General features: G+C 42.8%; 1 protein-coding gene across 5 annotated transcripts in view; it reads left to right on the forward strand.

Annotated features, from left to right (window-relative positions):
- Positions 1-26,386, forward strand: part of celsr2 (cadherin, EGF LAG seven-pass G-type receptor 2) — a 325,531-nt gene that overhangs the window by 98,123 nt on the left and 201,022 nt on the right. For 4 of the 5 annotated variants that reach the window (XM_078242273.1, XM_078242276.1, XM_078242272.1 and 1 more), the window contains exon 2: positions 18,453-19,091. The exons of the other annotated variant lie outside the window; for it this stretch is intronic. In XM_078242273.1, the coding sequence (XP_078098399.1) occupies positions 18,453-19,091 (639 nt within the window). The remainder of the gene's footprint in view (positions 1-18,452; positions 19,092-26,386) is intronic. 5 annotated transcript variants of the gene reach the window in all.

Consider the following 26,386-nt stretch of genomic DNA (forward strand, 5'->3'; position numbering starts at 1 on the left):
GAAAATTAGCAGATAGAACATAGAACATAGAACATTACAGCGCAGAACAGGCCCTTCGGCCCACGATGTTGCACCGACCAGTTAAAAAAAAAAACTGTGACCCTCCAACCTAAACCAATTTCTTTTCGTCCATGAACCTATCTACGGATCTCTTTAACGCCCCCAAACTAGGCGCATTTACTACTGATGCTGGCAGGGCATTCCAATCCCTCACCACCCTCTGGGTAAAGAACCTACCCCTGACATCGGTTCTATAACTACCCCCCCCTCAATTTAAAGCCATGCCCCCTCGTGCTGGATTTCTCCATCAGAGGAAAAAGGCTATCACTATCCACCCTATCTAAACCTCTAATCATCTTATATGTTTCAATAAGATCCCCTCTTAGCCGCCGCCTTTCCAGCGAAAACAATCCCAAATCCCTCAGCCTCTCCTCATAGGATCTCCCCTCCATACCAGGCAACATCCTGGTAAACCTCCTCTGCACCCTCTCCAAAGCCTCCACATCCTTCCTGTAATGTGGGGACCAGAACTGCACACAGTACTCCAAGTGCGGCCGCACCAGAGTTGTGTACAGTTGCAACATAATGCTACGACTCCTAAATTCAATCCCCCTACCAATAAACGCCAAGACACCATATGCCTTCTTAACAACCTTATCTACTTGATTCCCAACTTTCAGGGATCTATGCACACATACACCTAGATCCCTCTGCTCCTCCACACTATTCAAAGTCCTCCCGTTAGCCCTATACTCAACACATCTGTTATTCCTACCAGTGGAGTATAATGTGGGGAAGCTATGACTGTAACATTACATTCTGCACCCTCTCCTTTCCTTCTGTATGTTTAGTATGATTGTCTGTATAGTGCACAAGAAACAATACTTTTCACTATAATAATACATGTGTCAAATCAAATCAAATCAAAATTTATAGTTGTCCACTCTGAGAGAAGGACAGGGAAGCAGAATATTATTTAAAGCAATGAAATCACTGAGTATTGTGGTACAAAAGGATCTGGTTGTTCTTGTATACAAATCACAAAATGTTAACATGCAGGTGCAGGAATCAGGAAGGCAAATGGAATGTTGGCTTTTAGTGGAAGGTGGAGTATAAAAGTAGGAAGATGTTGATGCAATTCCACTGAGCATTGGTGAGACTACACGTAGAATACTGTGTACAGTTTGATGTCCTTACTTAAAAAGGGATAAGGGATATCCTTGCATTAGAAGCAATTCAGAGAAGGTTCGCAAGACTGATTTCTGGGGGTTGAAAGGCTTGTCCGATGAGGTAAAGTTGAACAGATTGGGCCTACATCTTTGAATTTAGAAGAATGAGAGTTGGATCATATTGAAACATGTAAGAGGGTTGAGGGTAGATGCTGAGTGGATGTTTCCTCTCATGAGGAAATCTAGAACTAAGGGACACCCATTCAAGGTGGGGATGATGAGGAATTTCTCCTCTCAGAGGGTGGTTGGCCTTTGGAATTCTCTACTGGAGAGAGCAGTCGAGGCTGGGTCATTGAATAGATTCATTGCTGAATTAAACAGATCATTGATCTGCAAGACAATCAAGGGTTGTGGGGGACAGGGAGGGAAGTGGAGTTAAGGTCACAATTAGACCTTATTGAATGGAGGAGCAGGCTTGAAGCGTTTGAATGGCCTAATTCTTCTTATGATAAAATATTTCATCAGGTTTTTTCTTTGCAGAATATATTAAAATCTCTCTCACTTTATATATGCTTCCTCTTTTACCAGCTTTCCCTTTTCTTCTACCCACCCCACCCCGCCTCCTCTTCTGAAGCTTCATTAGCTCCACAGATTCCAATTGCCTATGGTATGTCCCATAGGAATCTGAATTTATGAATTGTATTCAACTACCCAGGGACATTCCCAGCCAAATCCAGTACTGGGCTCTCCACCATCTAATATCTGCACATGCAAAATCCCTGCAGGAGCCATTGGCTAATAATCAGAACTGGTGACCTGAACCAATTTCTCCCTGGCAACCCGAGGCATCAAGACCAATTGTAATACTGCACCTGCCACCCTGACTGAAATCTTCCAGTTTTTGGCACCTTTTTTAAGACCCAGGCCAAAGACTCCAAAGTGTTTTGCGAGTTGGCCTAGACTCTAAAGGCGGAATTTTATGGCCTCGCTCGTCATGAAACCGTAAAATTCTGCCCGACATCAACAGGCCTTTCCATGGTCTGCCCCTTGCCCGCTTCTATTCCTGTGGCGGGCGGGCCGGTAAAATTTTGGCGTAAGTTTTACATTTGATTTTGGCATGGGTGAGCATAAAGTGTTCAAAGAAAAAGAAAATTACAGCACAGGAACAGGCCCTTCGGCCCTCCAAGCCTGCACTGACCATGCTGCCTGACTGAACTAAAACCCCCTGCCCTTCTGGGGACCATATCCCTCTATTCCCATCCTATTCATGTATTTGTCCAGACGCCCCTTAAAACTCACTATCGTATCTGCTTCCACTACCTTCCCTGGCAGCGAGTTCCAGGCCCCCACCACCCTCTGCGTAAAAATACTTGCCTCGTACATCTCCTTTAAACATTGCCCCTCGCACCTTAAACCTATGCCCCCTAGTAATTGACTCTTCCACCCTGGGAAAAAGCTTCTGACTATCCACTCTGTCCATGCCCCTCATAATCTTGTAGATTTCTATCAGGTCACCCCTCAACCTCCGTCATTCCAATGAGAACAAACCAAGTTTCTCCAACCTGTCCTCATAGCTAATGCACTCCATGCCAGGCAACATCCTGATAAATCTTTTCTGTACTCTCTCCAAAGCCTCACATCCAGTATGATTCAAGTGAGCCACTTGGAAGCTTTTATCAAACTAAGTTTATTAAAGAACACAGTTAAAATATAACAAAAAGAATTAGCATAACTTTTACCAATTACTCCTAACAGCTAGCTACCTCTGTTGTTCTAAATTAAACACCATCCCACATACCCTTCTTCAGACTTGGCACAGAAACAGATATGCTTACGTGATGCTGGATTTTCAGCTTTGTAAAACATATGGACATAAATCCAGGCCAGCTGTTTGCAGAGAAGGATATATCCTCAAAACAACCAAACTTCAGAGAGCTAAATCCAGTCTCTGGCAGCTTCCAACACTGCTTCACTTAAATAACAAAAACTCCAACTCCAGAGAGAGGGTAAAACCACTGCTGTCTCTTTCACCTTGAAGCTGCTTCCAAAACTAAAATGCTCTGTGAAAAATAGCCACATGACATGACCTGCCAATCACCCCCAGATTAAGTTCTATTCAGCAATCCCAGGGGACCATTAAAATCACAGAACATTGCATTAGTTCAGATTAAAATCAACATGATATCAATTATCCTGCCTCAGCAACAATATAGGACACCGGCTACAGACTACAAGGTGCCGACAAAACATCCCGCAAAGAAACATGATTAAAATACTGCACAGTCTCATCGCAACCCAGAGAGTTTTGATGATTTTGGCCCAAATCTTCCAAGGATTGGCAACCTCCATTAGAATGCCACTCTATTCCTACCTTTCCCCACCACCTTGGAGTTCCACATTTCTGGCCAGGACCTTTGTTCTGACTTCTCCAGAAATGTGGAGTGCACAGCCTCTCAAAGAGCTTCATTGTAGGACTGCAGCATAGGGGAAGCCAAGGCACACCCCATTTTGCAGCACCAGAGTTTAAATGTCTTGAAACATCTTTGAAAATCAGTAGAGTGATGGTAAGGTGGTAGGGTGGTTAAGGTACGGTGGTAGGGTGACCGCTTAGCACCTGGACAGTGGCAGGTGGGTGAGGTGGTGGGATGGCAGGTAGGTAAAGTGGTAGGTAGGGTAGTAAGTGGCAGGGTGGAAGATAGGTAGAGTGGTATTTAGGTAGGATGGCAGGTGGGTAGGGTGCAGGGTGGCAGGTGGTTGAGGAAGTCGGTTGGGTAGGGTCAGGGTGGTCGGGTGAGGGGAAATTTGGGTGATCATGGAGGTAGTCTGGTGATGGGGATGGGTCAGGTCAGTCTGGGATTATCAGGAACTGTGGGATAGTTGGGGGGTCAGGAGGAGTCAGGGTGTTGGAGCTAGTCAGGTTGGGTTGAGGGCTTGTCAGGTCAGGCTGAAGTATAGTTGGATTGTGGTGTCAGATCTGGGGAGATTTTGGGAGGCTTAGGCAAGTCAGGATCAGGAGAGTCAGGTGCTGGGGTCGGGTCACATAGGAGTCGAGCTGTCTGGGAGGAGTCAGGGTCAGCGGAGTATTGGGGTGGGGACTCATGGTATTGGTGGGTGGGTCGAAGTACCTTTTCGTTACTGTATGCTTCTATGGGGTGAATTTTCCCATTTTGCCCGCCACAGGAATCGTAGCGGGTGAGGGGCAGACCATGGAAAGGTCCGTTGACCTTGGGTGGGATTCGGGGTGAGCGTGGCCGGAAAATCCCACCCTATGACTCGGACTTAGAGACTTAGAGTTGCAGACTTTCTCAGAGGGTACCAAGGAGCAGGGGAATTTTCCAATGGGGTTCATACTTCCCAGACAATTCCCATGGAGTCAGTGCGCTGGGACTTCCAAGTGGTCCCAATATCCATCTTGGGGAGTATATTCAGTCTCTGACTATCCAGTGATCAGAAGACCTGAGCTTATATTTTACTCCTCTCCCCATTCAGATGAATGAAAGTCTGATTTTGGTAGCATTGAGTAACAGACTAAGCTGAAGTTTTCAATCATTTTGAATGTTCTTGTAGTTTTTTCAAAACAAGAGCACTTTCATAGAATCCCGACAGTGCAAAAGGGGGCCATTCGGCCCATCGAGTCTGCAACGACCACAATCCCACCCAGGCTCTATTCCAGTAACACCACATATTTACCCTGCTAATCCCCCTGACACTCGGGCCAATTTAGCATGGCCAATCAACCTAACCCGCATACCTTTGGACTGTGGGAGGAAACCAGAGCATCCGGAGGAAACCCACGCAGGCACGAGGAGAATGTGCAAACTCCGCACAGACAGTGACCAGAGGCTGGAATTGAACCCAGGTCCCTGGCCCTGTGAGGCAGCAGTGCTAACCACTGTGCTACCATGCAGTCCATACTTTCTCGTATACATTGGCGTTGCTGCAATCTACAGAATCTTAAATCAATTTGTTTCCCCAGTTGTTCTCTGCATAAACAACAGAGTCATGCTATAGCTTTATCTTTCTCATGAGCAAGTGACAGCAAAGTGTATCTGTTCCGCACCGTGCTCCTCCTGCAACAGCTGCTATCCTCTAACTAAAATGAAGAATGTATTCAGTTTCACCCTAGGGCAAGATCTTATCCTGAAATGAATAAGGAAATATGGACTGTATAGTGAAGCGATGATTCAATGATTAATATGAGCCAACATTTTTTTTTGCTGTAAACTTAAGATTGATGACAGAGTGGACTCAAAATCAGCTAAATGCAGCCAAATTCTGATGCCGAATGTAGTACACTGGGAGTTATTTGTACATCTCTGAATTGGCACTCATTTAACAAACACATTTCAGCGCTCGAATTTGTGCTGGTATTATTTCACATGGATGCCCTCTGACACGGCTAATCCTCCAAAAATGGCCAGTGTCAACTATTACTCATTTCAATTTACCAACAAATGGTTTGCCCTTGGAGTGACAGAGAAAATAGTAACCAGATGGAAAATAGGGCTCCTCTGGATACTTGGTTGGTGAAAGTTGTATGTAACAATCGATCAGACCAGAAGTTTCTCGTTTTGATTCCCATTCTTCACTGAATTATTTACTGTTAACTGGGTGGTAGTCACTGTGCTAAAATTAACCGTACTAAGAACGTGGAAATTTCTCATTGCTAATACTTTTTTTTTAAACATTCATGGGGCATGGGCATCACTGGCTGGCCAGCATTTATTATCCATCCTTGAAGTGCAGTTGAGTCAACCACATTGCTGTGGCTCTGGAGTCACATGTAGGCCAGACTGTGTAAGGACAGCAGATTTCCTTCCCTAAAGGACATTAGTGAACCAGATGGATTATTCGGACAATCAACAATGGTTTCATAGTCATCAGTAGATTCTTAATTCCAGATTATTTCTTTACTGAGTTCAAATCCCACCATCTGCCGTGGTGGGATTCGAACCCGCAAATCATTATCCCGTGAATGTATCTACACCATCATCAAGACAGCCTGTTTCCACCTACCTAACATTGCCAGTCTCCACCCCAGCCTCAGCACACCTTCTGCAGAAACCCTCACTACACCTTTGCTATTCCAGACTTGACCACTCTGATGGTTTCCACTTTCTCACTCTTTTGTAAATTTGAGCTTGTCAGAACCCCCCATGTTCTGATTCCCACCAAGTACTGTTTGCCCATTATTCGTGTAGCCACTGAACAACATTGATTGGCAGACAGGCAACACCTCGATTTTAAAAATTCTATTATCTGAGGCCAAATTTCTCCACGGCCTTAGGCAGCCAGTCTACATTCCTCTCTAAATCTTACTACCTCGACACCTCTTTCTCTACTTGGGTGGCACGGTGGCGCAGTGGTTAGCACTGCTGCCTCACAGCACCAGGGACCTGGGTTCGATTCCCAGCTTGGTTGACTGACTGTGTGGAGTTTGCACGTTCTCCCCGTGTCTGCATGGGTTCCCTCCCACAGTCTGAAAGACGTGCTGGTTAGGTGCATTAATGTGAACAGGTGCCGACTAGGGGAATTTCACAGTAACTTCATTGCAATGTTAATGTAAGTCTTACTTGTGACTAATAAATAAACTTTAACTTAAGATTCTCTCACCCGTCCCCAGTATATATTTACATGGCTTGGTGTCAAAATTGACCTCATTGCGGTCCTCTAAAGTATGGGATGCCTTGCTATGTTAAGGGCACTATATAAATGCACATTTTTGTTGTTGGAAGTAAATCAGTTTGGAGGACGTGTGACATAGTCGCTTTCCATAGTTGTGTAACCTGCCACTTGAGATTACACTTGAAGACTGAACACTTGAGCAAATTACCAGATGGAGACTGGTGGTCATTGGACCATGTACTAAATAGTGTAAGCCAATATCTTCAGTGAAAGAGAGAAAACACAGATTTCAATTATGAAACTTCCCCACTGAGAGCATCAATTGTAACCGAGACAGATGTACTCGATTATACAAATTTCATATACTGAGATCAGATTACAAAACTAGACTGATTTGCGGCACAACTGTAACTTTGATTGATTTACAAAATAAATATGAAATTGATGCATATTGGCAAGAATCCTTTTGTGTTTACGCTTGAGTGAAGGAAGCAACTTAATAGCGGGCTTCACCAACCTTAACCACATATGTGCGGAGCAGATTTCCCAGTGGATACTCCAAAGTTGGGTTTTTTGCTCTAATGGTAAATGCTTGTAATATTTTCTACAAACCTCATCTCTGACCTTCCACTTTCCTGACTGACGGTCGGCATCCTCAAGAATGTTCAAGGCTTTCTGGAGCTGTCAGTCACTGTGCTAAACCTGCCATTTTACTGCACTCGATTCTGAATCGCGAAGCTGTCAAAAATCAAATTGGAATTTCAAATGCTATCGTATTGAAACCGATCCACTGATTGTATAATTATACTGGCTCAGGTTTTGCTGTCAAAATAACAGTGAAACTCATGGCATTCATTGTTATTTTCCTGCAAGTGGCGCAGCTACTTCAGGACAACACTAACTTCACAGTAACGCAGAAGTTTCACAGTAACTTCATTGCAATGTTAATGTACGCCTACTTGTCACACTTAATAAATAAACTTTAAAAATTTAAACAACAGGCAGATGCACAGCTAACCTCAAAAACCCAAGCACTGTTTATAGAATCATAGAATCCCTATAGTGCAGAAGAAGGCCATTCGGCCCATTGAGCCTGCATGGACAACAATCCCCTCCAGGCCCTAACCCCGTAACCCTATGTATTTATCCTGCTAATCTCCCTGACACTAAGGGACAATTTAGCATGGCCAATCCACCTAACCCGTACATCTTTGGAGTGTGGGAGGAAACCGGAGCACACGGAGGAAACTCACACAGACATAAGGAGAATGTGCAAACTCCACTAACTTGTGCTCATTGGAGGCTGGCAGCTCTTTTGTTCAGCAGTGCCTGTGGGGAGGCCGTGGCTGCTTCTGGAACCTACAAACTGGAGGCCCAGGAATGCAGAGTCACCTAGGTCAGATGTAAGTGATGGAAGGAGGGGTTTTATGAACTGGGAGGTTCTGGGGAGATTGTGTGGCGGGCGTCAGCAGCAAGAGCAGGGGGTGTCTGTCAGCTGGCCTCCCCATTCCCGATACCAGGATCCTTGATTGAATATTAAGTATGTTTGAACTGGAATCTTCCTCCTCCCCACCACTGGGAGATCACAAGCAACCGGCACAGGGTCTGTTGTCGTTCTGCCCGCATGGTGAATGTTGTGCCAGCCTCTGGGGTAATACCAACCGTGGTGGATGTGGTCCCTAAGTGGGCATTGCTTAGCCACTTAGGGGTGGGAAGGCTGTCCATGGGCCTTCCTGCCATTTAACAGGGTGGACACAGGATGGTGGTGGGTAGCCCACTTGCCATCCTCCCTCCCGATTGAATGTCCTCCCTGCCACATAACCTGCCATGGGGAATGGCTTAAAATAGTGTTGTTATTTCACATCTGATTGAGTGTGGTCAGATTGTTTCCTGAGGTCTAGAGGCTGTTTCCCTTGTGACATTATCAGCTTGTGTAATTTTTAAAAATTCATTCATGGGACATGGGCATCTCTGGCTTTCCAGAACTTATTGCCCAATTTATTGCCCTTGAACTGAGTGGCTTGCTAGGCCATTTCAGAGGGCAGTTGAGAAGCAATCACATTGCTGTGGATCTGGAGTCACATATAGGTAAGGATGGCAGATTTTCTCCCCTAAAGGACACTAGTGAACCAGATGGATTTCTCCAACAATCCTCAATGGTTTCATGGTCATCAGTTGGTTCTTAATTCTAGATATTTTTTATTAAGTTCAAATGCCACCATCTACTGTGACAGAATTCAAACCCGGGTCCCCAGAACATTAGCTGAGTTTCTGGATTAATAGTCTAGTGATAATACCATCAAGCCATCACCTCCCCTTTAATGTTTAACAACATGCCTCACAAAAGATCCAAAAACAAAGCTGGCAAGTTCAACTAGTGACAGACACTGTCAGGTACCTGCTACAATAGCATTTGATCCATTATTAGGGATTAATTGCGCTACAAATGTTCTTTAACTTTAAAGTTTGAATCTCCAGCACCCTAAGTAAAAATGTAGCACAGTTGGGGTCGTGGCTTAAAAAATCATTTATATTTAAAAGAAAGACGTTTATTGCAAATATGTATTTAATTAAAAAATAATTTGTCTTTCGTGTATGGAGTTGTACAGAGACAATTAGTTTTAAAAGGATCCTCCTTTTGGGAGTTCACATGAATTAATATCTATTAGATTAAAATTTACTCAGGTATGTTGATTGAGTAAGGAAGATCAATGTGTTACTTAATTGAACTATCAAGTAATTCAATGATACCTAAAGAAGAGCATGAAGAATATTAAATTATAGAACATAGAACTGTACAGCACAGAACAGGCCCTTCGACACACGATATTGTGCCGAGCTTTATCTGAAACCAAAATTATGCTGTAAAACAGAACATTTTTACACTCTGTTCTTCAGCAAGGAGGTGAAGACATTGTGAATCACCAGCTTGCTGCTTTTTCAGCACCCCAGCATTACCTGCAAAGCAAAAGAACAGTAACATAGCAGTTGTTGTTTCTCTGCTGTCTAGTAGGAAGGCTCAGCTTTCCATCCAGAAATGTGGAAACATTCAAGTGTGCATTGATGAATCAAGGTGTGGAGATGCTGGTGTTGGATTGGGATGGGCACAGTAAGAAGTCTCGCAACACCAGATTAAAGTCCAACAGGTTTATTTGGTATCACGAGCTTTCGGAGCGCTGCTCCTTTATCAGGTGAGTCATGAAGATGAAGGAGCACAGCCCCGAAAGCTTGTGATACCTGCAAATAAAGCTGTTGGATTTTAACCTGGTGTTGTGAGACTTCTTGATGAATTAAAACAGTGACGTGCATTTTTATCTTTCTGTGGTTACGATTTGGTGATGAAGGAGATGAACACTGAGCAAGATATTTACAGGAGAGGGGAGGGAGAAAGCCAAGAGGCACAGTTTAAAAAGATCTGTTTTAAGATAGGAATAATGTCTGTTTGTGTGGCTCCCTCTCCTTCCAATTATTTAGCTGATGAGGACCATAGTAACAAATTGGGAGTCCATTTAACATTGGTCAATTGCATCTTCATGCAAGTGTGCCTGTCGAGACCTGCAATGTTCTGTAATCTTCCTTTGTCTTGTTTCTGCCCTGTACCTGTTGGAAGGAGGACTGCTTTGATTCTTTGAGATGTTTGTTGATTCTTACTTGAAAAAGAAGTATGTTATTCTAGTGTTTACTGACATTTTTCTCTCAGCGACTGTAATTAGCAACTCCATCCTGTTTTTAACAAACTCAGCCTGAGGGCTGTGTTCCTTCAGTTAAGAGATGTTCTTATTATCAATTCAGTTCTCTCTTAACTCCAAAATACTTGTCTTCAGTAAAACTGAAAATCAGTCATTAAATGCCAGAAATCTGTAATTAAATAAAGTACTGCTGCAAATGTATAGCAAACCTGTCAATATTTGGATAGAAATCATAGAAATCATAGAAACCCTACAGTGCAGAAGGAGGCCATTCGGCCCATTGAGTCTGCACCGACCACAATCCCACCCAGGCCCTACCCCCACATATTTTACCCGCTAATCCCTCTAACCTACGCATCCCAGGTCTCTAAGGGGCAATTTTTTTAACCTGGCCAATCAACCTAACCCGCACATCTTTGGACTGTGGGAGGAAACCGGAGCACCCGGAGGAAACCCACGCAGACACGAGGAGAATGTGCAAACTCCACACAGACAGGGATAAGTTAGATTAAAATTTCAAATTGATATCCATCATAAGAATTCCCCTTCAATATAAACTTTATCAATAAAGCAATGTACCTGGATCCTTGTGGCCAGATTTTTGTCATATACCTCAAGCATTAATTAGGGATTAGACTATGATCAATAAACTAATATATCCTTGTTGAATATTTAGTACCTTTGCTAATCCTTTCAGGTGATTCCCGAATGAATTGATAGATACACAGAATGAAGAAAGAACAAAAGCATTCCTTTTTGAAACAATCATGCAAATCTGAATCTGTTTTGAATTGTATTTGCATTTTAAGTCCTCTGAATTTTGCTTTGCTTTGAATGTAGAATTTAGCATTGCTGGGAATCATAAATAGCTATTAGTATCACAGGACATAATTAAATGAAATAGCTGTAACAAGATAACATCATATGCATTGAACTCTAATGCACTGTGCTGCGAAGTGGAAGATTCCAGTGTTGTACCATAGCAAAGCTTTTCCATTGTACAGGTAGGAACAGTGGACCATTCAGCCCATTAAGCCATTGAGTTCGATCATGGCCAATTTGTTGCTCGACTCCATTTATCTGCCTTAACTACATAATCCTTGACACCCTTACCCAAAAGAAATCTCTCAGCCTCAATTGTAAAAGGTCCAATTGTCCTAGAAATCATAGAATCCCTACAATGCAGGAGGAGGCCATTCAGCCCATCAAGTCCGCACCGATTCCCCGACAGAGCATCCCACCCAAGCTTGCCCCTTCCCCATTCACGCAACCCCACACATGTACCTCACTAATCCCTCTAATCTACCCCATCTTGGCACACTAAGGGGCAATCTTTTAGCATGACCCAAGGCTGGAATTGAACCCTGATGCTGTGAGGCAGCAGTGTACCCCTATTTGTTTGAAACAGAGGGCGGGATTTTCCAGCCCTTCCCATCGATGGGATCTCTTGCCCCCACCCCCCCCGAAGCAAACCCCATACAACTGAAACTTAGCTTCCTCTTCTTTATAATCCAGATCCTTCGAAATAAAAGTGCCTGTTCCACTAGCTTTTACGATTGTTTATTTCACCTGTCTGCTAGCTTTAAGTGATCTGTGCTTGGTCTCCCAAATCTCTTTGCTTCTGTAGAGTACTTAGCTGTTCGCCATTTTAAAACAGCCTGATTTATTCTTCTTTGACCCCTACTGAACTCCATCTGCTATAACTTTAACCAGTCACACTTTCTCACAGTCCAGTGGGGCTACTGGAAAGTAACCAGCAAGATTCCTTGCTACTTCTTCTCTTAAAGTTTATTTATTAGTCATGTAGGCTTACATTAACATTGCGATCAATTACTGTGAAAACCTCCTAGTCGCCACACTCCGGGTACACTGAGGGAGAATTTAGCATGGTCAATGCACCTAACCAGCGCGTCTTTTCGAGTGTGGGAGGAAACTGGAGCACTCGAAGGAAACCCAAGCAGACGCCGGGAGAACATGCTAACTCCACACAGTGAGCCAAGCCAGGAATCGAACCCTAGTCCCTGGCGCTGTGAGGCAGCAGTGCTAACCACTGTGCCACCGTGTCTCTTCCCACATGGTTACTCCTCTTTGGCCATTTTAATGCCCATTATGGTCTCCAGGGATTAAATTCAATTTTTTTTAACTATTGAGAAAATGCATATATGCAGTTGATATGTTTCACATTTTCAAATTATGGCAATTACACTATTTCAGTTGTCAAACAGCAATTGTCTAACACACTGATGAAGGATCATCCAGACTCAAAACGCTGGCTCAATTCTCTCTCCACAGATGCTGTCAGACCTGCTGAGATTTTCCAGCATTTTCTGTTTTTGTTTCACATTCCAGCATCCGCAGTAATTTTATATTATTAGAATTGTCTAACACAGCTGCCTGTTGATTTTGTTTCCCTTGTTTCACATGCTGATAAGATCTGAAGGCAAAGTATCATTTGCCTCTTCATAGAGTGCATCAAAATCCAGGAATTTATCAGCAGTTTCTGAATATTTTTCTGAAACTAGTCACTCCTATTTGCTGACCAAAGTAGCTGTCCCATCTGCCCTTTCAGGATGACAACAATCTCATGGCATTGTGAAGAACAATGCCTCAACAAATTTCATCAGAATTGATTATCTTGTCATTTATTTCATTGCTGTTTTTGGGACCTTGCTGTGTGCAAATTAGTTGCCACATTTCCCTACATTACAATAGTAACTCCTCTTCTAAAGTAATTAATTGACTGTAAACAATTTGGGCTGACCTGAGATCAAAAAAGCTGCAATATATATCTAAGTTCTTTCTGTGATGGGTTTTGTTTGTGAGTGGCATTTTCTGGCTCCATTTATGTCTTGTACGGCTGGAAAAATCTCAACCTGTGAACACCAATGTGAAAAGTCACCAAGATTTTCTGCGCAGGATTTACCATCCAATAGATCATTTACAAAATTGACAAATTCATTTCCAATGTATGTTGGAAGGAATGAGACAGGGTTAATGTGACACTTTAGGGCCATGTCCTTGGTCCAAGAATATTTTCTGTAATTGAGAAAGGAGTTAAATTTGATCATAGAGTGAATGTTTGGTTGAACTCAGGTCAACTTTGCCTTGTGCTGGGGATTCTTGAAGAAATCTCATTGGCCTCCTGTGTAGATAGCCTGGTTGATCTCTGCAACTCATTCAGTCCAGTCTTTTGGCATCAGACTCATTTAACTTTTCACTTTCTCTGGATCAAGTGGTTATGGAAGGTAGCTAATCGTAAGAGAGGTTGTGTATTCTTTCCACCGCAGCTAGGTGATTTTCATGGTGGAAAGTCACTTTTTCTTTCACTACACTGCAATATTGATGTAGTTTCCCTTTGATAGAAGCACGTCTTGTCAAGTTTATGCTTTATTTGCACAGGCTTTCCATTCATTCTGTTATTCCATTTATAATGTAGGTCTACCTTGATCCTCTCCTCCACCTCAAGTGGTGCTGTTGTTTCTCTTGGTTTCAGTTGCCTCCTTTTCCATGTGATGATGGGATTTTGCTGTTCTCATTTTGTTCTGTGGTTGCTCTGCTTTTCATTCTGATTTTTCCTTTTGTCTCCTGTATCTTTTCCATTGCTGGCTATGCTCTGCAACACTAGTGCGGCACGGTGGCACAGTGGTTAGCACTGCTGCCTCACAGTGCCAGGGACCCAGGTTCAATTCTGGCCTCAGTCACTGTCTGTGTGGAGTTTGCACATTCTCTCCCTGTCTGCATGGGTTTCCTTCGGATGCTTCAGTTTCCTCCCACAGTCCAAAGATATGTGGGTTAGGTTGATTGGCCGTGCTAAATTGACCCGAGTGTGGGGTTACGGGAATAGGGCCTGGATGGGATTGTGGTCGGTATAGACTCGATGGGCCGAATGGCCTCCTTCTGTACTGGAGGGATACTATGACTCTTTATTCCTTGAGGATTCTTCAGGGATATCTTGATTCGCCTTTTAAATGTTTACAATGTGACTACATTAGTGAGGCGGTATAATTATTTGTGCAACTTTATGTTTCGTTGCAGTTGTTTTCCTGGAAAACTTTAATGAATAAATTGATTTGAAAAATCTTTCTAACAGTTCATAGAGTACCTTTGCTGCAGCAGGAGGCCATTCCGCCCATCGAATCCACACCAACTCTCCAACAGAACATCCTACCACGGACCCCCATCTCTGTGACCCCACTAAATTACATACTTAACCCACTAAGCCTCATAATTTATATATCTTGGGACACTAAGGGCAATTCTTTTAGCATGGCCAATCAACCAAACCCACACATCTTTGGACTGTGGGAGGAAACCAGAGCACCCGGAGGAAACCCACGCAGACACGGGGAGAACGTGCAGACTCCACACGGACAGTCATCCAAGGCCGGTGTTGAACCCAGGTCCCTGATGCTTTGAGGCAGCGATGCTAACTGTGCCACCCAGTTAGAATGTTGCTGCGTCATTTGCTCTTTTCTGCTGGAGTCAAGTCTCCATTTCCTTCTATGGTCTTGTCATTTTACTTAAGCTTATTGGACTTGCAGTTTTCAAAACACTTTGTTCTGTCTTCCCCGGATAAAATCCTTTAGGGGAATGCTGATGACACATCCATTATGTGCTTCTGCTGTCGGGTAGAATTTGCCACTATACGTAATGTGCAAACGAAACTCAGAATTCGCAGCAAAGATGGTTCTTTGCCAGGACTGATTCCTGCTCTCGACATATCTTTGAGGAATTGGATGACACCCTGATGACAGCCTGCTGATTGACATCCTTAATTATTTGTTGACTCTTCAACCGTAAAGTAGGTTTAATCAGAGAGTTCAGTTCCTGAGAGTCCCCAGTGATATTGAACTGAGATTCCACGGAGCTGGTACGACGGGTGGCAGATTTATTTCTTGTCTTTAAGGTTTTTTCTCATTGTTAATATTTTCAAAGTCTTTGGAAGCGACCTTTCACCTCCAAACAAATAAAAATCTGAAATATGACCTTATTTTTCACATACTCAAACTCATTAAGTTAAAGTTTATTTATTAGTCACAAGTAGGCTTACATTAACACTGCAATGAAGTTACTGTGAAAATCCCCATTCTGAAGCTACTTAATTGCCAAGCCCAGCAACATTTATAAAGCTGACTTTTATCTTGAAGATGTAAAACAAAAAAGTATTTGAAAACAATTAAAGAGGACTGGGTCAAGATGCAGCAGCTTTAGCAATCCCTTGCCGTGTAAAGCATTGAATATTTCAACTGTGCCAGATTAATATTGGGAATGTTTTTTTTTCAGGACAGCTGCAGTTACAACATTCATTTCCATAATAGTACATTTTGCAATTACTTGTTTTGGAAGATTGTTTGATAGAAAATCTCATTAATGTACCCACAGCTTTGTTTTGAAAGGGATCGCATCCTGATGTTGTTGGTTGCCATTTCATGTTTGTGGATTTGGTTGACCAAAATATCTATCAGTGAATTCAAATAGATCTCATGATAGAGTTTTGCCTTTGTGCACAATGACAATGAGGATAATATGGTGCTTAATACAGAATATAGCCAGGAATTTGTAGTCAGTGATGAAGCGATGGCACTCATCATTGACCTCAAAGAAGGTTGCCCACAAAGATCTAGCGACCTCAGTGAAATGAACTTCCCTTTTCCTGATGTCAGTTTGAATCTGGCACCAAATCAAGGGATTTCCAGGCATCCAGTAATAGTGATGACATCAAGCAGGGTAAGCAGCCAATGACATTGAAGTATTCTCATAGACAGCAAACCAGGGAGTAAAACCAAAAAATCCTTAATGTTTTAGAGATGTTGAAATAAGTGATCAGGATATTCACATGCAAATAAGGTAGAAGCTAGAACTTTATCAGCAAACTTTAAAAAAGAGACGCAGTGTGGAAATGTTTTGTCTTGTACTCATCAGGAAGAATACCCTATTTCAAGGGGAGGCAACTTCTAATGCTGGTTGGTTGGCAAGTTGGCTCTGCTTAGTCAAGGCGTTGCCATGAAGAATGCACTAGGGAGTTATTGTCCCCCATTCTTTTTATTAATTCAACAAAGGCACAATGCCTGGACAAATTCAACTGCAATAAGTCAGCACCCTTTTCTCATGCAGTATAAATTGCCCCTACCCCCTTGAAATTTGACTTTCTTGCATCTGTCCTGATGAATACAAGACTCAAAAGCTTTGACAGCATATTTCTTTTTTTCACAATATTCAAATTCTGTACTACCAGGATGACTAAACCATAAAAAGTTGTATTAAAAATATGCGGCATTTCTTGTAATGGAGAAATTTGACTTTCAGCAAATACAAAATTACTCTTTTCAGGGCCAGTGAGGCTGTGTAACTGTAATCCTGAACTTAGTACATCATTAAGAACCAATTGCACCTCAATCAGCAAGATACAACTTCTTCAAGAGCTTTTACAGCGATAAGAAAAGTGTAGGAGTGAGACTGGTTTCTGTCCCCTTAGGCCTAGGCTCTGAACTCAAATATATTGCAGCCGAATTGAGGTCAGCTAACTCAGCACAAACCAGGGATCTAATATGGGACCTCTGTTTTGTGGGGACGGATGTCACACTGGTCAATGCATTTATCAACCATCATTAAAAGCAGTTGATACTCATGTGAATTAACATTACTTAAGAATTCTACATTCTAAAATGTTCATTCAATTTTTCTTTCTTAAGATGCAATGTAAAACAAAGCATCCTCCATTGGTCAATCAGTAAGAGGGATGCTTTCACAACACGGTGGCACAGTGGTTAGCACTGCTGCCTCACAGCGCCGGGGACCCGGGTTCAATTCCAGTCTCAGGTGACTGTCTGCCTGGAGTTTGCACGTTCTCCCTGTGTCTGCATGGGTTTCCTCTGGGTGCTCAAGTTCCTTCCCACAGTCCAAAGAAGTGCAGGTTAGGTGGATTGGCCATCCTAAGCTGCCCTTAATGCCAGGGCGATTAGCAGAGTAAATAAGTGGTGTTACGGGGATAGGCCCTGGGTGGGATTGCAGTCGGTGCAGGCTCGATGGACCGAATGGCCTCCTTTTGCACAGGAGGCGTCCTATGATTCTATGAACTTCATTATGCAAATACGTTTGAGAGTTATGTACCATTTCTCACGTCTGTCTGAACGGTAGGTAAATCACATGGGATACCGATATCTTTAGTAAGGCAAAGCTAAGGGGTTCATTGTAATTACTTTTTTTTGTGACTGAGAATCAAATGGCGCAATATGCCCAAATATAAGAACATAAGAACTAGGAGCAGGAGTGGGCCATCTGGCCCCTCGAGCCTGCTCCACCATTCAATAAAATCATGGCTGATCTTTTCGTAGACTCAACTCCACTTACCCGCCCGTTCACCATAACTCTTAATTCCTTTACTGTTCAAAAATTTATCTATCCTTGCCTTAAGAAGACTAGATTGCTGGCCAGTATGTGTATCTAAATTGTTATTGGTCTCTACTAAATAAAGTGTAATGGTGAACATAATCGTAAACTTATCCCACACAACAAATATGGTTAGTTAATAAATGTGTTTTCTAAATCCTGGCCATTTATGAAAATGTCCAGGATGTTATCTCAGAGTCAAAACTTTAATGTTTCTAAAGTTGACATAATTGATACAAAGTCATATGTTATAGCAATCTAAAGTTAGTATTTAGGTCACAGATGTCAACAAAATTAAGTGTGTGCAAATTAGCTTGAAACGGTGAAGAATATTTAATGCACCCTAACCAATTCTTCTTCTCTTCCTCAACTTCAAAGGAGGGATAATCCATTTATTTGGATTTAATCTATGCTTCTGTTTTTAAAAAAAAAGGCTAAGGGGAAAAAGGATTAAATGTTCATACAATAACGTTGTTTGCAGAAATTTATAAGCTATTTTGTTCAAAGGATCTAGATTATAAGGGCTAGTATATTATAGCAGGTTCCTGATGTAATAAGGCTTTCTGTCCTTTTTTTTCAGATGGTATTCACAGTGTTACAGCCCAGTGTATGCTGCAGGTCACTATTGTTACTGATGAAATGCTGAGCAACAGCATCACCTTACGCCTGGAGAACATGTCCCAAGAGAGGTTTCTCTCTCCACTCCTCTCTTTATTTGTTGAGGGAGTGGCCACCGTATTATCTGCAATGAAAGAGGACATTGTGATATTCAACATACAGAATGACACAGACGTAAGGGCCACAATCTTGAACGTCAGTCTGTCTGTCTTATTACCTGGCGGGGTCCAAAACCAATTTTTTTCTTCCGAGGACTTGCAGGAGCAGATTTACCTCAACCGCACTCTTCTGACAGCCATCTCCACGCAAAGGGTGCTCCCATTTGACGACAACATTTGCCTCCGGGAACCTTGTGAGAATTACATGAAATGTGTTTCAGTCTTGAAGTTCGATAGCTCCGCCCCGTTCATCACCTCGGATACAATCTTGTTTCGTCCCATCCACCCGATAAATGGTTTAAGGTGTAGGTGCCCAGCAGGGTTCACGGGAGACTACTGCGAAACAGAAATTGACCTTTGTTACTCCAACCCCTGTGGAAACAATGGGATTTGTCGAAGTAGGGAAGGAGGATATACCTGTGAGTGCCATGAAGACTACACAGGTGAGTTCTGAATCTGGTGTCGTTTTACCTATCAGTCTAAGTTACTGGAACACGTGAAAACATATTAAGAAGTGTCACAACACCAGGTTAAAGCCCAACAGGTTTATTTGGAATTAATTTCCAAATAAGTTTCCAAATAAACCTGTTGGATTTTAACCTGGTGTTGTGAGACTTCTTACTGTGCCCACCCCAGCCCAATTCCGGCATCTCCACATCATGAAAACATATTGGGCGGGATTTTGAACAAGATCCACTCGAGGTCAACGGATATTTCCCTTGTCCGCCCCTTGCCCGCTCCAATTCCATGGCGGTCGGGGTTGGAGAATTCTGGCGATTATGTTTAAATGAAAATCAGTTTGTTTCATGTGACATTTTCACAACTGCTTTTTCCTCAAATTTATTCACGTGAGGCGAGCATCGATGACAGGGGGCCTTGGGTGCAGTGGGTAGCGTCCCCCTACCTCTGGGCCAGAAGTTCCGGGTTCAAGTCCCATTTCAGGACTTGACAGTCATAGAAAGTATGTTCATGACATGGCCAGCAGGGTGATTATCAGCCTGAAAATCCCTCCAATACCCTTAATGGCAGGAGAATTTCCTGGTCAGCCATTATGCATGAGACAATGACAAGCACTGCGGTACTTTGCCAAGCGTAACGTGGACTAATGCAATAGAAGTTGATGGTCAACAACACCCTGTTAGATACCTGAAAGAGGAGGAGGAGGTTAGCATCAATGGCAAGGCCAGCATTTATTGCCCATCCCTAATTGTCCTTGAGAAGGTGGTGATGAGCCTCCTTCTTAGAACTGCCATAATTCCATGTAGTGAAGGTATCTCCACAGTGATTTAGGATTTTGACTGCGTGACAATGAAGCAGTGATGATTTCCAAGACAGGATGGTGTGGGACTTGGAGGGGAACTTGCAGGTGGTGGAGTCCACATGTGCCTGATGCCCTTGTCCTTCTGGGTGGGTTTGGATGATGCTGCCGAAGGAGCCTTGGTAAATTGGTGCAGTGTATCTTGCAGCTGCGTTGTGCTGTTGGGTGGAAGTTATGATGTCCTTTGCTATAGCCCCACAGTTTCATTGGTGGAGTCAGTTGTCATTTACCTGACAGTTTTTATTTATGTTCAATACACTTTTAAGTATAACATTTTGGGTCAAATAATGTTTGGTGTTTACCCAATAGCTACTTTGCTGATATCCTTCCAATATTATAATAACGTGTCAATGCAAAAACTCAGTAAGAATGAAAATCGGAAAATGATAGGTCACAAACCTGAAACATTTATTCTCTTTTTCTCGCAAATGCTGCCAGACAGACTGAGTATCTCCAGCATGTTTTCTTTTTATTTCATATTTCCAGCATCTGCAGCATTTTGCTTTTAAACCTAAGTAAGAACTGACTAGCTTAAAATCAGGTCTTTATTCTTACAATAAAGTATGGCGAGAGTTTTCTGGCCGTTCATGTCAGCGGGATTCTCCAGTGCCGCCGGCAGTGTACCCCTCCTCCTGTGGGTATCCTGGTTTCATGGGGTGACATCAATGGGAAATCCCATTGACAGCAGCAGGACCGGAGAATCCTGACACCAACAGACAGCATGTTACTTCCCGCCGCTGAGAAACACGTGGCTGGGACACCAGAGAACCTCACCCAATGTGTCTGCATGACAACCTCTCTTTAAAAAATTATGTTGGTTCATTACCCATTAGCTGCAGTGTGCACAATTAGGGAAGGTGATGGCCTCGTGGTATTATCACTAGACTATTAATCCAGAAACTTAGCTAATGTTCTGAGGACCTGGAGTTCGAATCCCACCACAGCAGATGGTGGAATTTGGAATTCAATAAAAAAATATCTGGAATTAAGAATGGCCATGAACCCATTCTCGATTGTCGTAAAAACCCATCTGGTTCACTAATGTCCTTTAGAGAAGGAAGTCTGCCGTCCTTACCTGGTCTGGCCTACATGTGACTCCAGAGCCACAGCAATGTGGTTGATTCTCAACTGCCCTCGGGCAACTAGAGATGGGTAATAAATGCTGGCCATCCAGTGGTGCCCATGTCCCACAAATGAATTTTTAAAAATGAGAAGAGTTTCCTACAGCGCTATATTTGATTTGCTAAGATAGTTCCACGTTTTCCTTTTATCAATACCTATTGCAACACTTGGGTGAGGTGAGGTCAATTGCGAACTTACAAACTGGTTTATTTTGCATGTAAAATGTGAATGAACAGAAAAAAAGTTTTCACAGTGAGGGTTAACTCTTTCCTATTATGCCCTTTAGCACCAAAGTCAGAAGTTATGATAACTTCATTCTTTGAGATGGGCCCACCCCATATTGCAAGGCAGAATGGCAGAACTAACTTCTGAAAGTGAGACACTCTCTGCCACTCTGACATCTGTGGAATGTGCAAAAGATCCCCCCCTATTGTCTCATTGACACAAATAACCATTTTAATCCACTTCTCATCCAAGATCCAAACATATTTCTTAGCCAAACTGGATTTCAGTGAATCTGGGCTTATTGCTAATGGGATAGAAATGTCTAGTGGAACTTTTGAAAATCTATCTTTTGTAACCTGAACATCATTTAATGTGAGAAATATTGTATATTTTAAGCATAAAACGCTTCCGGGCTGAATAGATAAAATCTTGAAGCATTAGAGTGCAGATTGACACTGGGATATGTTACAGTTTTTAACGTTTAAAAATTCCATGCGCTTACTTAATTTCTTGCTGAAGGTTACCTCAGGCAAAGAACCATTTGCTAAGCAAACACGGCAGATGTAATGGAATGGGTAGCTGACAATTCAGCTAATTTGAAGAGAAAGTCCCCGTTTACTGATCGCAGTTTCTAATTCAGAAGATTGGGCTGTATGGACAGCAACGCAGTCATGGCACCTTGCCTGGACAACTTCCAAGGGTTATGTATCATTTTTGTTTAAACCAGGTTTTGAATTTATATTTAATTTGATCTTATTTTAAGTTTTACACTTAAATTGCAATAATGACCTCAAACAATTTCTTGTCGTGTAAAAGTTATGTGAACTCTGTAAACTGCAAGCAGAAGCTTGTGTTAATTCCCTCAGAGTGCATCAGTAAGAAAATTGGGAAACTCGATATTTAGCTACATTAGCTTGCTTAACATGTGGCAGTATATATAATTCAACATTCTGTTGTACATGACAAGACACCTAAAATAAAGTGCTATAAATTCTGGAAGCCTGACATACGAAACAAAAATATTGGAAATGCATGCAAGTCAGGCAGCATGAGATAAAATAGGGATAACATTAGAATGAAGGATCATGGAACACAAATGTTGGCTGGGATTCTCCCCACTCACCAGTGACTGAGTTTCTCCAGTCCCGCTGCTGTGACTGGAGATTTAGCCGAGTGCCAAATTCTCCCTTCGCGGTGGTGGCGTACGACATCAGAGAATTCCGGCCGGTAACTCGATCTTTCTCTCTCCAACCCTGTTGGCTGAGTGTTCACGTGAATTTTTAAAAATATGTTACTTTTGACCTCAGCACATCATCCATATAATGTTAACAAGCTTAGTTATTTCCAGTCAGCATCGTTGTAATGAAAAGGTAACTTATTTTGGCTCTGAATTCCAGTGTTTCCAAGCTCGTAAATAAATGGGAGGATGGAACAGGACAGAGTGGGGCAAGTAATGATTGTCAGAGGAGAGTAAGGTTCTGTAAGTGAAGGCGTAAAATAAATATGGGTGTGTTTGCATAGAGTATATAAAGGTGTCAGCTCTGGAATATTGACACAGAATAGAATCCCTGCAGTGCAGAAGCAGGCCATTTGGCCCATCAAGTCTACACCTATTCTCAGGCAGAGCATCCCACCCAGACTCTATCCCTGTAACCCCATGTATATACCCACTAATCTCCCTAACGTACACACCTTGGGACGCTAAGAGGCAATTTAGCATGGCCAATCAATCTAACCTGCACATCTTTGGTCTGTGGAAGGAAACCAGAGCAGCCGGAGCAAACCCACACTAACACGGGAAAAATGTGCAGACTCCACACAGACATATCACCCAAAGCCAGAATTGAACCCAGGTCCCTGGTGCTGTGAAGCAGCAGTGCTAACGACTGTGCCACCATGCCACCTATTGTCAAGTAATTATTTCTACCTTTTACAACTTGTGCTGCATGCTGGTAATTGTGATCAAATTACACAAACAAGACCTGAAGCCATGCTCTGATGACAGCTCCCAGCATGCATTACTGATCTTCCAGTTAAGACAAGGTCAGTTTAATAATTTTTTGTTTCTATGGTAACAGATGTCAGACCCTGGTTATAACATTGTCTGTGAGCAGCATTTATGTTGTTGCAATAATAGATGATGTTGTAAGGTGTTGGGCATAGTTCGGTAGCTCTTATTAAGGTATTTGCAATCTTAGGCAGTTTAACAGTGAAGTATTTATTAATTACTAGAAACTATATACACATAGATGCAGTAAAGGTCCAATCCAGGAGTTATCTCCATGCTTGCTTCTACACACAGCTCTGTCTAAGACTACACTGACCCTCATGTATGGGTTATGTGTTCTCTTACATTACTGTGTAGGCATTACTGTACTTAGTCCCATGTTAAACCTTTATGTGCAGACCCTTATGCTACAGAAGATGAGAGAAATTATGTACATTTTAAACTTTATATATCTGAATAGTTCAAAATTGGCTTTTTAATTGATTGCACCAATAACACACTAGTTTTGTGTTTGAATCATCCACACACAGCCATGCTACAAAAATGCGAGGTGGTGCATTTTGGTAGATTGAACCAGGGCAGGGCTTACTCAGTTAATGGTCGGGCATTGGGGAGAGTTACAGAACAAAAGGATCTAGGGGTACATGTTCATAGCTCCTTGAAAGTGGAGTCACAGGTGGATAGACTGGTGAAGAAAGCATTCAGCATGCTTGGTTTCATCGGTTAGAAGATTGAATACAGAGGTCGGGATGTCTTATTGAAGTTGTACAAGACACTGGTAAGGCCACACTTGGAATACTGTGTACAGTTCTGGTCACCCTATTATAGAAAGGATATTATTAAATTTGAAAGAGTGCAGAAAAGATTTACTAGGATGTTACCGGGACTTGATGGTTTGAGTTACAAGGAGAGGCTGGATAGACTGGGACTTTTTCTCTGGAGCGTAGGAGGCTGAGGGGTGATCTTATAGAGGTCTATAAAATAATGAGGGGCACAGATCAGCTTGATAGTCTATATCTTTTCCGCAAGGTAGGGGAGTCTAAAACTAGAGGGCATAGGTTTAAGGTGAGAGGGGAGAGATACAAAAGTGTCCAGAGGGGCAATTTTTTCACACAGAGGGTGCTGAGTGTCTGGAACAAGCTGCTAGAGGTAGCTGTAGGTACAATTTTGTTGTTTAAAAAGCATTTAGACAGTTACATGGGTAAGATGGGGTTAGCTTAGGGGTTTAAAAAAAAGGGCGGCATGGACAAGTTGGGCCGAAGGGCCTGTTTCCATGCTGTAAACCTCTATGACTCTATGTCCACAGCTTTAGTGGGCTTCTTTATAGAATGTGCTCTGAATACTGAATCACTTCCTTTTCTCCCATCTCCCTATTCTGTTGAAGGTACTCCCTCTTCATAGTATTTTTTAAACGTTTATTAGTGTCACAAGTAGGCTTATATTAACACTGCAATGAAATTACTGTGAAAATCCTTTAGTTGCCACACTCCGGTACCTGATTTTCTGGAGCGTAGGAGGCTGAGGGGTGATCTTATAGAGGTCTATAAAATAATGAGGGGCACAGATCAGCTAGATAGTCTATATCTTTTCCGCAAGGTAGGGGAGTCTAAAACTAGAGGGCATAGGTTTAAGGTGAGAGGGGAGAGATACAAAAGTGTCCAGAGGGAGAATCTAGCATGGCCAATGCACCTAACCAACACGTCTTTCAGACTGTAGGAAGAAACTGGAGCACCCGGAGGAAACCCTCGCAGACACGGGGAGAATGTGCAGATTCTGCACACGCCGTGACCCAAGCCAGGAATCGAACCCAGGTCCCTGGGGCTGTGAGGCAGCAGTGCTAACCAATTGTGGAGACTTGCAGCGCAGTAGCAGCCCACTCAGCCCATTGTACATTCATTGTACCTGTGCTGGCTGTCATATTTAGTCCCACACCACCCAGTGTTTTTTGTTGGTGAATCCCTGAGTTCCTTATGTATATAGAAACTAGAAGCAGCAATAGACCCTTCGAGCCTGCTCCACAATTCATTTTGATTATGGCTGATCATTGAATTGAATATCCTGATCTCCCCTCCCGCCCCCCCATATCTCTTGATCCTTTGCAATACATATGGTGGAGGTCATGGCGCTGTGGGCTTTTGGGCAGAAAATGCAAGAAGAAGATAAAAATACTGCTGGGGAATTTAACTGGGAATGGATTTCAGCTGGGCAGGGCAGGGCAAGTGCCAGTGCCATCCCACCATGTCAACTGGAGGCTTGGACTATTTTAACTCGCACGTCTCACTTAAATGCCATTGGCCACCTGTCTACACAAAACAGGCAGAAAGTGGTATCTAGCCATTGGCCATGGAAGGTCAGGTCACTCTGGGTCCACCCTCCGGATGAGTCTCCAAAGGATGTCAGTGGGGTTCCTCGTGTGGAATGGGGGGGATTAGAGGTAGGACAGCAGACACCACTGCTGCTTCTCCTAACCATACAATATTACGTTTAGCAACTGCCTTAGCTCCTTTGTTCCTACACGCCTGATCTCACTGAGCATGGTGTGGATGCCCACTCCCGTAACACTTAAAATTCCATCAGGAACCTAACATCGTCATTAATGAGGCTGCTACCTGCGTCAGGCAGGCACCTTGACAACCTACAAAAAAAGGGTCTTGTATTGGCAAGGGCGCAGGAATTGAGCAAAAATGGGCAAGTTTTAGGAAACAATTTTAACTATGTAGCCACGGCAGGGTGTGTTTTAAATCACACCCACGCTCATTGTGAATGCAGAAGTTTGATGTTATTATATGTAAAGTGGTCAGAAATTTATTTTCAAATTAAATCCAATGAGCATGCACTTTTGATTTGATACCGCTAAGAATGCAGTGGGTAGCTTTAGCCTATTATGATGATGTAGAGTTTCCCTTCATGGAGCTTGTTTTTTGTTTCCCCTGGTGCCATTGTTTTGCACTGGTTGTGACATTAATGAATGATAGTATCATTTTCCTGGAGCTATGTCTGACGGTAGCTATTCATCATTGTCAGAATAAGTAGTTATGGAGTGGTATACAGGGGGCGATTCTTCC

This window comes from Mustelus asterias, chromosome 25, assembly GCF_964213995.1.
Source record: "Mustelus asterias chromosome 25, sMusAst1.hap1.1, whole genome shotgun sequence".
NCBI classification, from domain to species: Eukaryota; Metazoa; Chordata; class Chondrichthyes; order Carcharhiniformes; family Triakidae; genus Mustelus; species Mustelus asterias.